At 36.8% G+C, this 13,578-nt stretch overlaps 1 protein-coding gene across 1 annotated transcript; it reads left to right on the forward strand.

Annotated features, from left to right (window-relative positions):
* Positions 1–1,613: 1,613 nt before the first annotated feature.
* Positions 1,614–12,263, forward strand: LOC138321177 (E3 ubiquitin-protein ligase TRIM45-like). Its single transcript, XM_069264664.1, has 5 exons — positions 1,614–4,115; positions 8,205–8,331; positions 10,151–10,265; positions 10,364–10,490; positions 11,683–12,263. Exons 1-5 carry the CDS (start codon positions 2,699–2,701, stop codon positions 11,820–11,822), a joined length of 1,926 nt encoding a protein of 641 aa, XP_069120765.1. The 5' UTR covers positions 1,614–2,698; the 3' UTR covers positions 11,823–12,263.
* Positions 12,264–13,578: the final 1,315 nt, after the last annotated feature.

Here is a 13,578-nt window from a genome sequence, read left to right on the forward strand (position 1 = left end):
ACTGACGTTACCCGTACATCCCACCGCTGTCACCAATACTGACGACACCCGTACATACCACCGCTGTGCTTAACAATGGACAGATATCCCACCGCTGTCACCAATAATAAACATATCCCACCGCTGTCACCAATACTGACGAAACCCGTACATCCCACCGCTGTCACCAATACTGACGACACCCGTACATACCACCGCTGTACTACTTAACAATGACCAGATATCCCACCGCTGTCAATAATTATGAGATATCCCACCGCTGTCACCAATTATGACCAGATATCCCACCCCTGTCACCATGAATGAGAGACATCCCACCGCTGTCACCAATAATGACCAATATTGTACCGTCAGCGGAGATGTTTTGATCACGTTAAAAAGAAGCAAAATTGTTATCTTGAATGTTTTATACATACATGTATTTATTTCCTAACGCGTCTTGACAACCATAATACTAATTAAAATACTTTTGGTTTCAAGTAATTATTAGTATTTAAATCGTTCATACATACGCACATATCAAATACACGATACCGAAATAAAGTGTTTTGTTACATCATTTAACAACAATTCGGCACTCGCGGAATACTTGGTTTTGAGACGACTCGCGGAATCTGAATCGCTCCTAACCCATCGTGCCGAGATATCGTGAACTTCCAAGCCCCGGATAAATGCTAAACCTTTATCTTGTTAAGGATACCGACAGGGTAAGTACATCGATAGCCGTAACACAATACAGTAACCGAATTTATTCGGCAACATCTGTCTATCACTGGTGCCAAACTCCAGGACGGAGTAAATTATAAAGTATCTTACTGACCTCAACAAAACCAACATGTTTCATGAAGACACGACTCCAATTTACACCGATTTGTCTATTAATAGAATGAACAGCTGATGCTTGTATTTCAAATGTCTGTTGAAGTAAGTAACATTTAAACTAGTTATTTCCGGTATTGCGGGCGGTGTTGAGAAATACGCCTATAGGTGTTAGTCATGCCGCACTTCCCTTTTCATCTCACCCTGCTGATGTATCATTATAGTTTTTGTAATAGGTTATGGTAAACACCCATATTTTTTGTGTTGGCAGCATTCTTATCTAAAACAGTACCGATCGGTTGTATTCCCTTTGGTTTTAATACTGTATACGCAAGCTAACTATTTTAGCAGAAACTTATTTTCGCGTTTGACGTTTCAAAGGCGTTTTAATTTTGCGGTTTTCAGTCATTTAAGCTTTATTACACATGCGTTTGAAAATATTCCTCAATCGCACGCGAAATCATGTTGGAAGGGCGTTTGTGCGAACTCCACTTAATATTGCGGTAAACAGGCGTTTAATTGTTTCAGTTGTTATTGACTCCATGGAGTTATGTAGTTTGCCAATATGTGGAAACAACCCAATGTGTTAAAAATAATATTATGAAAAACCTTTCCATTCATGTTTCCATACACTAGACGTTCTATCCCACTAATTCGTACATTCATACTGTAAAGTAACCCGATATAAACGTAATCCTTTAAATAAAACATGTTTTTTGAGTTACATCTATGAAGAAGTTCTACTTCTTTTGCCGCATGTAGAGATCAAAATAATTGATTCTGTCATGTATTGCCGATTTTTTTCTTGTCATATTATATTTTTATTATTCCAGTGAAATTGACATTTTATGAGCTTATCTCTGTTTTCCAGATTTACAGCGCGTGTGTGTACATTCCAGGCATATGGTATAACAGATCCATCGAGTCTATTTCTTTATATCAACTTCGTCTATACCGGTAGTCAGCCTGGAATTTTTAGGAACATATAAAGTATATGGAAACCAGGGATACACATATGCGATATCTTGCATCCATAATAGAAACATAATAAGCTACAATTATTATAATTCTATCCCGCTATGTCGATAATTATTTATGCATTATTTTATTGTTGTACATTATTTCCAGCAGACAGCTTTAATATAGTAAGCCTTTATGTATATACGATGTCATTGCACTGTGAAGCGTCATCTGTCACGGCCTATGGACTCTCTCCTCCCCCTGCAGGGCTGAAAAGGAATAACTATAGCTAAGCATAACAGGTCAAAGGTGAAAGGAGAAGTGTATCAGTTGACCTTTGACTCTGTCATGGGCTCTGGACACAATGTAAACATTTGCCCGGGGTAAACACTCGCGCACTGCGGCCGATGAGGGATAAGTTTGTGTGGTGTTATACCGTCTTGGTATTGGAGATTATGCCTACTACATGAAGGAGAACTGACAGTAAGTTTTCATTTGTTATTATAGGTACAGGTGGCGTAGTGCCGATACCTGTTGCTCGAGCTACGTACACGTGCGATGCTGGCTGGACGGTACTAGAGGAGACTAGAAGGGACTACACAGGTGTCTTATTAACACAGGTCCTAACTGCCGGATCAATATACATGTATAGTGTTCATTAGTAGTCAAAGTCAGTACACCCTACAGCTCGGCATGGAGCTCCAGGGGGACCACACGATAATGGCTAATATAAAGGTCATGTGCTATTGTGTTCTGAAGCATAAATCCAGAGAAGGCTTCACACGACGTTGAAGTGATGAAGGAGTTCTCGGGAAGATTCATAGAAAGAGACTACTTATCGTGGCAATATATAGACGTTTCATGGAACGTCAAGTGCACACTAAGAAGCAGTCGGCCATGTAGATAAACACTTCATTCAATGCGTGATTATGAACTTAAGTTGAGCTATAGTATGGAAGAGAAAGACACAGCTATGGATTTTATTGATGGGTGTGTAGCTGAGTTACGGCTGAATGATGACGTAACGAGAGAATCTGAACAGGTAACATCAGACAAGGCGACTAAAATGACAGACGGGACAAACATAAATTTCGCAAAGGTCGACAACTGCCTGGAGACACGTGGTAGCGCGTGCGGTACAGATGCCGAGGCACGTGCCGCCACAACAGTAAAGAGTGCTATTAAACTGACTTTGACACCAGTCATAAAATCGTCGGAGGAGAAAATCAATTCAGTGGAAAAGCCGACGAGAGTATCAACGAGTTTTACCGTGGTAACGAATCCCACAGGTGTCAATGGACATATTGAGAATGGTCAACACAGAACTGGCAGTATGGTTGAGGACGGGATACAAGCGCCATGTGATGTGGATACCTCATGTCCTGTGTGTGGGGACAGATACATCGATCCCAGGGTGTTACCATGCCTCCACTCGGCATGTTTAGGTTGTTTATACAAACTTGGTATCTCCAATGGCACAGGAGAACAAACTCTGCTACACTGTCCATTATGTGCGGAAATTGTTTCAACTTTAACAGACATTGAAAACCTACCACCGAACACGCTGATGTCTACTAAAACAGAAACTGTTGAAATGATAAAAACGGAAAATTGTAGACCCCCAACGGTCGTATGTGGATTTTGTTGTGATGAGGAGCGCGCGGTTGCCGTGGTTACGTGTCTTGACTGCGCGAGCGACTTATGTCAGCTGTGTTCTGATTCTCACAAACGTCAGAGGATAACTAGATATCACCGATTGGTGTGCATATCCACCCCGGAAATTATGACAAACCACGCAGACGACACGTTACACGACGTAACGACACTTAAACAACTCATGCAAGATACCAATCACTGGAAAAATAAAGTCAAAAAACGTTTAGACGATATACCGACAACGACAAAGGAACTTCACGAGAATGCTCAGACAGTGACAAAAGAGATTGATATCTTTATAGATTCTTTCGTCAGGGCTGTGGAACTTCATCGGAAGTCTCTCTTACAACAAGTAAATTCTATTTTACAGGGAAAAGACACAAAATTGCAACAACAGAAGGACAATTTGTGTCGTCTGCTGACCAGCTTTGAAAATGGCTACAGTATCGCGGACGATTTGGCGGAGTACGGTACCGAAAGTGAAATAGCAGCATTAGAAACAACCGTATCACAGAGACTTACAAAACTTATTGACAGTGCGACAAAGGAATGCATTCCAGTAGAAACAACGTTTACATTTTGTCCAGAAGTCAAATCTGAAGTTTTCGAAAACTTCCAAATGTTTGGAAGTGTCCAGGGATCCCAGGTGTGTCCCGCTAAATGTCAAGTGTCCACACAAGGTAAGATATGTTTCGGGTCTCACGACAGATGCTATTTTACGAATCATCCTTTTCGTAATAACCTTGTTAATGGTGGTTGTTTAGTTACTTATGCTTGACATCCTAATTAATATTGTCTATTAACAGCCAGGTTCAGTTAAGGACGGCCTGTTTGTATGTGGTATGTCGCGTGTGTGTGCTTTGGGAGACTGCGACATGTTCGTGTCGTGGCTCTTTGTAATAGTGAACATTCTTGCCAAATATAGTCCTATTTACTGAGGCATACCCCCATCTGGTCACAGTATACTGAAAACGTACAGACTACTCCGTCAACGCTTAAAAGCAGGAACATTCAGAGGATGGGACCTGGAGCCTTGCTTACAATGGCAAAGCTCAACCCAAGTCCAAAAGTGGGGTGGCCTCAGGGAATAAGTTACGAAGAAGAAAGTTAGCTATGGAGAACAGAAACTTTTAAAATCATGCAATAAATGCCATACGGTATGTTGCTACAGGCAATAGTGTTCGGTAATATGAACAAAGTAAGTGAAGGTCTATTGGTATCCACACGGTTAGTCATGATGAATGGTCTATTATCTGTCTCAGCCAAACATTTACCAGAACCCATTTGTTTATCACCGCTTAACCCACTATGATATCGCTAGGCAATGAGGCCACTGGTGTGAACCGCTGGACAATCGTTCTCTACACCGTCTGTTTTGTCTCATATTCTGTAATTACTTTCCTGTTCCATCAAATGTTGCAGGGAGTAGTTTGCTTCCTGTTCCTTAACGAATAATCCCAAAATATGAAGAAATTTCAGATTGTTTCTGTTATTCAGCGTTAAGCATATCCAATGTGTCGACTGGTTCAAACGTTCTCATATATATCTGATATGGTCGTTTGCTTAGATGTTTACTTTTGTAAGCTGTCTGATAGATCGTTATATTTGCTTATTTATGTCGCATTAAGTTATAACAAATAGGGTCAGTTTAATGTACACACGGCATCCCTGTGTTCAATGTCTTGTGTGCATGGAGGTTTGTATACTTTGGAGACTGCGGTATGTTCGTGTCGTGGCTTTTTACAATAGTGCTTTACATCTCTATGCTGGCGAAGACAACGGCGAACGCAATCCACCCGGTTACGGTAACACTATACTGACAACGGGCAAACTCCCGTTATACTCGTACTTAGCGCTAAACAGGAGCGTACCACTGTTATAGACTATAGTATGTTGCAGCCATGGGACACCACCAAAGTCATACACACCGGAGAAACGTTCAGCTCAATGTCAAGGAGGACGGCGAAGAGAAAAACAATATCTTTAATTTTGTAGTCTATGATTGTGATCACACTTATGTGATGGAGAAAACGGACATAATTGTAACGCCCTCCCTACAGGGCAAAAATAGTTGTTTGTTGTGAGATTGAAGTTGGTCAATAGTCATAAACTACACTGAATTATGTCGGCTTGCGTGAGTTATTATTTTACCTATTGTCAATAATTTGGTGGGTCTAAGCAACATTTGATAAACGATTGTTTTATGAATGACTTCTGTCTACAATATATTGACCATATAGGAGATTGCGTTGCTATGTAAGCGCCCTTCTCGGATAGGTCTCCCTAAACAATCTAAAGAATGATTACGTACGTTGATATTGTACGATCTATTTCGGAAATTCTGTACCTCGTTAGTAAGGAGACCTTGGCCGCACGTGCCCTGATCACGCACGATCTGTTTATCTCATCAATCACGCGCGTACTGTGCTCATTCTTGTAATAATGGAGGATCTCCATAATGATCTACACTGACTTGTTACTGTGTTTGTAATTATTAACCAACAACAAACCTCGAAACATTCTACGTTATCGGTTGGTAATTACACAGACTTCTGATCTATAAACCAGTAAGAACACATCATAGTCACTGGAATTTGTCATGTCAATGGCATGCACATTTGAATGGTGTTTTTTGTGCTTTTTTTTAGTTTAAATGGTTCTCGTGTTTGACCCTTGAAACACTTTAAAATGTTTAGTGTTCTGTGCAGATAACTGAGACTTGGAGTGCATAAGTATACATATATCGTTATTTTTTACATACATTTTCAAAACACATGTACACCAAGTTACCAAAAGTCGATCTGACATTTAGAATTCACTATCAGAAGTTAGCCATAGAGGAAAATTTGCTGACAAAGTATTGGTCACGTGGCGTCTTGTATAATTTTGGGATTTTGATAGTAACAATTGCTAATGTAATTTTAAGATCTAAAAGGCGACTCTTCAATCTTTTCCTGTTCACCATAACCGAGTTTCTTCCTCCTAACGTCTCCCTTGATACAGCCACTATTTGAGTTGAGCGTTCGGCCCTATGTGGAATGCTATGGGCTCTGTTCCATACACAATAGTCATTAATTAAAAGTGAGTGGGACGACTGGTTTGCCCGTTGTCGGTATCCTATGGTCGGATGGGGTCTGTTGTTTGGTGTCTTTGGCAGTATGCTTCATTGAGATAACACTATAAAAAGGGCAAAAGTTCCTCTATTACAAAGATTCAGAAAACGAACTCAAACAGTGTAATTATACTGATGAATGAAACAATGGCAGAGTGAAAGATGTGCGTAGAAGATAACTATATCAATATTTCATGATTATGTGATTAATGTAAAATTGATATATGGTTTGACAAAAAAATAAAAAAAATATACACAAAGAAGTTTCCTATTACACAGTTTGATCTTCATGTTAAATCTCTTTTAAGATTAAGAGATCAAAAAGGTTGTGTACATGTATGTGTTCCAAAGAAACTATTTAAGATAAAATTTTATTGTGATTTTGTCAATAGCAAATTTAACATGTTTTGATCTTTCTTTTATGTGTATAGCTTGATGTAAATTAGAGAATATGCTCTGTTGGTATCTTTAACATGTTATTAACCTTATTTGATTGTTTAATTGGGACAAAGAAGTGCAATATGTTATTTGTTTTGGTATAATAATAACTGGAAAAAAAAAGAATAAACGCCAGCAACAGCCATGTACCTGATGTCATAGAAATAATATCCTGTTTACAAAAGGATCTGTATTTTACTGTACATGATCAAGGTGGGTATTCCCTGACCAACTTTATCAAAGCTATATGTACTTATGTCAACAGCTAAGCTAATAAATCATCTTAAATTGTAGATCTATCAAAAACGATAAATGTTTTACTGAATTATATGTCATTTTGAAGGAATTAGAAGTCGTACAGTCAATTGCAGACATTCCTTCAAATACAATTACATGTTTATTTGTTTTTTTTTTCAAATAAATTCGTGAAATGTGAAAAAAAAATCAGAATACGAAAATACTGCAGTCTCCCGAAACGCACATGTTCTTTACACACAGAACGCACCGCACACACGAGAGGCCATCCTAAAATGACCATGACTGACCATAAATAGAAAGCTAATCTAATCGACCAACCAACATGTAATTATAGAGCATACAGTAATATTTCTGTTTTCGAAATGAAATATAGAGATACTTGATAGCGTCTAGCTGCAATATTGTTTTAGACAGAAAATGGTGTCGTCTTTAGAGCTACAATTGGTGCCTATTACTACTAATGGAGCAAAGTAACGATTATGCAAACGATTATAAAACGTGTGTTTGCATTTTTATCGTACTTGTTTGATATCGCTTACCTACTAGACAATAAAACTGAACCACATAAACTATCAAATTCTCAGCGAGGAAGGTCTTTCTGAAGGGAAATTACACGGCAAGTCCACAAATTGTGAATTTGACGTCTTGTGAACGGTACGGTAAATATTAAGAATAGTAGTTATGTTTGTTTTGGACAAAAATAATATGTAAATGCATGTATACGCATAAAATAATTGGAAACCTACAAAAAAGTATAGAAAACTGTGCCCGAGTGATTTTCGGAGGCAGTGCTCCACTACGACACATAGGGACCAATTCGTACCCAGCCGAAATGTATAGTAGGCCGGGTACGTATATTTGTTCTAGATAGCGTCCAATACTAATTTAAAGTAAATTAACTACAAACATGAAATAGTTATGGTGTTAGCATTGTAATTAAACACACTTTTATTCAAAACAGATTTATCTGGAGCCCAAGTCGATATTCCCTGTACCGTAACTTTAAAAACACGGGATGCAGAAGACGAACCTTTCCCAGACCCCGCAGGACTTTGTGCTTGGGTGAGATGTGGAGTGAACGGACGAAGGTATGGCCTTGTTCATGAACACCAACGCATATAGATACAAATTATGCTATTTAACTTATAATTATGTTATAAATTTGGATACATAAAGTTTTAGCCGATTTTCAATATGGTTTGGGATATGACTTACTGCGCTAATACAAGTACAGGTATTAATGGTATGGTTTTTCTTGTAGCAACAGGATTGTAATTATTTATGCGTTAATTACGTTTGGACGCATTGATATAGTATTTTGGGCCTTACCAGCCGTGCACTGTGTGCATTGTGGTTGCTTGTTTATTTCCTACTTCAAACGGGATAACTTTATACTAACTCGATTAATAGAAATATCACTAAATAATTTGTTAATTCTGCGCGAAATCGTTTGCATCATGTGTGTGTAGCCAAGCGTCATCTCAGTGCAGTTGTCTATATCATTAGCTGGAACAGCCAGACGACCAAAATACCGAAAAGCTCATTAAACCCGGCGATACCCTCGGCTTGATATATGTTACAGTGGTATGTTTAAAACACGATAAGAACTTGGAGAGTCTATATACGTGAATAGAACATTATACTGCTGCAGTGATAGGTCTAGTAGATATATCGATAACACCCTTCAAAGCGATTACCACGGTTCTTGAGACAAATGTATACAAATTGTATGAAGAAAGACTCGGAATGATAACAAATTCAGCAGGAATCCCCTGCACTAGCTGTGCATCATGTGCTGCAAACTAAATATCCATACCTTAATTTTAACGTAGTTGATTGGAAGACATCAAGTGACTTGAGCCGAAAAGGGATATAATGTACATTTGTAGATAAGACTTTAAATAATAAAAATAAATGAATAAGATAAGGTAAATCTAATTTTGTCGACAATCTCAAACCTACAGCTAACTCTCAACTACTGCAATCTCAAACCGACAGCAAAACCCTAGTAGGAGGTCGCAGTATAGTGATTCAGGCCTTAAATTCATGTACCAGTAAATATGAGCTTGTCTGTCAGTGTATTTATTTCCAAACCGAACCATACAGCAATAAACCCTGAATTAAAACGAGTAAAAAAGATGTACCTTGACAATAAGCAAGTTATTCAGATGTCAATGCAGCATATCAATAATCATCACTGTAAACTGACTTTCTTTCGTGGCTATTTTAAAGTTAGCGATTTCCATTCCAAAACATGGTCACGATGATTAACATTCGTTGATCTAAAAGTTGAATGGTAATTCCAATAAATATGTAATTTTGTAAAAATTAATTCATGGAGATAAACTTAGCTAATTTAGTTAAGATGCTCCACCGCCGATAGAGCTTAAATGATATTCATCACTTGAACAATAATTGGTGTTTAATCGTGTGTATATATGTCTAATTAACACAAAAATTGATATAAGATAATTCATTTTGCTTTTGTTGCATGCGCAATCAGTACTTCATTCCGTATAGGACATAGTGCCACGTAATTTTTTCGGGATGCAATAAATTATTTTTGATATTTTTATCGTGAAGAAAAATTAGAAGCTCAAACTTTTCCATGGTGGTATTGGTGTAAAGTAAGTAACTTTTGCAACTTAAGAAAAATAGTTATTTGTCTACTCTTGTTTTCGATAGAGTAAAAATAGCATTCGTCAGCAGTGGAGCATCTTTAAATCGCGAAATAAAATTGCACGCGAAAGAAAGTCGGTTTACAGTAAATAGTCATTAGATAAAATTTTATGTGAAACTACTGCTGTATCTGTCTTTGTTACAAAAATATATATAGCTAAACATAACTTGACTGTTTTACCATGTTAATTAATTATGCATAAACTAATTTGTAATGATTAATTACAGGAATCTTACCGTTATGATGGAAGGACGAGAATGTGCCACCTATGACATGACCTTTACTCCGCGACATCCGGGTCCTCATCAACTGTTTGTGAAAATCAACAAACAAGACATTTCGGTGGGTTCATACATAAACAAGTGCCATTATTTGTGGGACTTTTATTCAAAGTTTTTGTATGAATTAGCTTCCTATTTTAATATTTTTGTCATTAACAGGGATGTCCATGCAGATTTGACGTGAAACCAAAATGGCGGGAGCATTCAGGTACATGGCATTGTTGTTCGTTCTGCTCGTCAGCAGGGAAGATGGACGTCTCTTGTGGCTGCGGGTCTATTGTCAGAGGTAAAGATAATAACATCTTTATTTAATAGTAAATCAGACATACTGACAGTATAACACATATAGGGTTTTTGACCTAATGTAAAACTGTTAATATTTCAGGAGTAGAATGACCATCTACTCGAAGAAAAACTATCAATTCTTACTCCCTTAATTTTAGGTGATACAGATGCTAGTTTATGACCCCATGTTTCTTTTTGTGATTTGTTGAAATATCTTAACGTAATTGAAGAAAAAGGTGGTGTGGTTATACACAATAACTTTATTTTTAAATAGTTATAGCTTGGTCATATCAGGGCATGTCTAGCTTTGTATGGCGTTGTTCTTGGCTAATGAACCCTGTTCTGTTCCTACCTCACATGGTCCTCTAAGAAGATTTTTCCTTCCGAAATTTTTATAATTATACAGTCCAGTTTCTAAATGAGCCGTCTTGATTTGTACTTTCATGAGTTGATCGGTGTTTCCTTCCATGACCAAGTTTTGTAAAGTTGATAAGAGGACGTCCTTACCATTGTTCGACCTAAGATATCCTGGCTACCGAATTAATGATTTAAGATACAAGGCTTCTAAATAATGAATCTTGTTGTAATGTGAGACAGTTGATACTAGTGTGCTTTTTTTTAAAGTCTCCGATAAGAATTTTTATCACCTTACTGCTAAATTCCAATTGCAAAATTCAGTCATTAAGGAAACATTTCAAATTGGTGATACCACATCATCTTAAGAATTGCTTGACTAAAGATTTCAAAGGTTGTAATAGCATATATCGTTCTACCGATTGACTAGTGAAGACAGATCACCTACATGTAATAGTCTGTCTCTGATAGTCAATCTCGTTGTTGATCGACATTTTGAGTAAAGCAAAGAAAGGACACTGGTACTGAAGGTATCTCACTTCCTCCCCATGAGAGAAAAGGTTTATCGTTTAGTTGGACTCTGATAAATCTCCCGATAAAACTCTATCTGTTTTATGAGACCGCTGAATATTTATTCATTCACAGGTAAGAAGCATAAATACAATAACGCCGTATGTGATAGGGAAGAGTGAAAAGCTAGATTTAAAATCACAATCTGCGTGCTCAAAAATAATATTCTTTGTCAGCGACAATGATATTATATTGTATTATTCATGAAATAAGAAATGTAACGACTACTAATTTCTCAATAAGTTGTAACTATGTGATTCTGTACCTAGGGTCCCGAGGTTGCTGGCATGCACATCCTGGATACCCCGGAGGACCACATTGGACATGTTGTGGAAAAATGCTGAGACAATCCGAATGTATTTATGCAATAATTAAAAACAACTCAAATGTTTTAGAAGCAACTTTATGAAATAGAAAAATCAACTCATTCATTCAATGTATGTATGTAGAAAGTATGATTGATAACATGTTTTTAAACAGTTTATGTATAGTCTATTTGTATGGCTGGTGATTCTTTTGTATGGATGCTTAATGATTAAATTGCTGGCTCATGTGTAAAAATGCACAAGGTTTTTAACGGTATGGTGCTATTAATGTTTATAAATATAAGCAATTAATATATGGTTGTTTTACTGGTGTGCGAATGGTATTATTTATATACAGTATATACATACCGTCATTGAAATATGTTTAGATATGCTTTGTATATTAAGTGTGTCCTTTGTGAAGATTTACACATGTTCATTGTACATTTGTATGGTTATTACTCAAATGTAACGTTAGGAAAATTTATGCAATATTACACAATTTATTCACTTTTTAAAGTATTCAATAAAACTATTACAACATATATGTGAAAGTCTTATACTGTGTTAACTTTGAAAGCACGCGACAGGCAATATATATATATATATATCTCGTTCGTTAATTCAATTTTAATAATGAGCATAAACGAAAGCCATGACAATGCATATTTCTTCAAACAAAGATGATATTTTACCCAACAAAACAAAAATTACATCCATTAATCTTCACAAACTGTTAGATATGATTTTATTCAATTAACAATTGACACAAAACAAGAAGCCCATGGCCTTAACGGTCACCTGAGTACAGATATAGAATGAAACAAAGACATATAAACACTATACTGGCCCTTGATGTTGGTCAATGATTTCACAAATTTGACTTTTTAATCTATGTAGAGTATTTGCTTCCATCAAACCTGTGAACTCAGATTTTTTTTAATTATAGTAATTTTTACCCTGTTTTGTCCCGCCCCTCTGGCCCCCAGGGGGTCAGCAAGAACTGATATGGATATTAAACTTCTATATCTCAGGCTAATGATTAATTCTAATGAAGTTTGACTCATTTCCTATGAAAATTGATAAAAAAATCGCCTCCTGTTTAACCCCCTACATTACTCACAAGGTACTCCGACCTGATCTTAATCATATGTCCTATCATGATGTCCTAAACCCCGGGTATCTGTAAACAAAAAAATAATGCTTATTGGTCATGGCCACCAGAGGGCCCAAATTGACACTCCTCCTTTGGATTTAGTATGAAAATAAGTAAAAATTAATTATACAGATGAATTGTTATTAAAAATGAAATTGAGACATTAATTTGTGTCATATCGAAAGGTAGGTGATAAGCAAATGAAATATACCTTCACAATTTATAAGTCAATTGTTCCATTTGTGACTATTATTTTTTATTTAACAATGAAGGCTAATTGTCAAGTATGGCCGTTCTGCGACCATGCTGTGATAAGCGTTCTATTTTCGTGTACCATTTGTGTCACTTACATACAGCATTCGTCGTATTGTTCTATTGAAATCGTAATTTTTTGTGTCAAAGGTCAGAAGACATATTTGCATTTGTATCAATACAATACTGGAACCAAAACTGTAAGATTTACATTTTGTTTGGAAAATAATTGATTTTTAAAAATAGATTCTTTGTCAAATCTTAAAAAATGTCGCAGAATATATGAGGATTTGTGTAACGTGAAATCTTTATTATCAGTCGAATATCCTATCTATTAATGTCCTGTAGGTAGGGCGTTAGGATACTGCCCAATCACGTGATCGTAAAAGGCGTCTAAATTTCGGATCTTATATTTTTATTCTTTCTAGACACCGCCTCACTTTGGGCAAAGC

This window comes from Argopecten irradians, chromosome 4 (assembly GCF_041381155.1).
Source record: "Argopecten irradians isolate NY chromosome 4, Ai_NY, whole genome shotgun sequence".
NCBI classification, from domain to species: Eukaryota; Metazoa; Mollusca; class Bivalvia; order Pectinida; family Pectinidae; genus Argopecten; species Argopecten irradians.

What these genes read in the sequence shown, in the direction of transcription:
- LOC138321177 (XM_069264664.1), top strand. Translation starts at nt 2,699, where the DNA reads ATGCGTGATTATGAACTTAAGTTGAGCTATAGTATGGAAGAGAAAGAC. An exon ending in ATGTCAAGTGTCCACACAAG is followed by an intron (nt 4,116 to 8,204) that starts GTAAGATATGTT and finishes TATTCAAAACAG; the next exon opens with ATTTATCTGGAGCCCAAGTC. An exon ending in CTGCGGGTCTATTGTCAGAG is followed by an intron (nt 10,491 to 11,682) that starts GTAAAGATAATA and finishes TTCTGTACCTAG; the next exon opens with GGTCCCGAGGTTGCTGGCAT.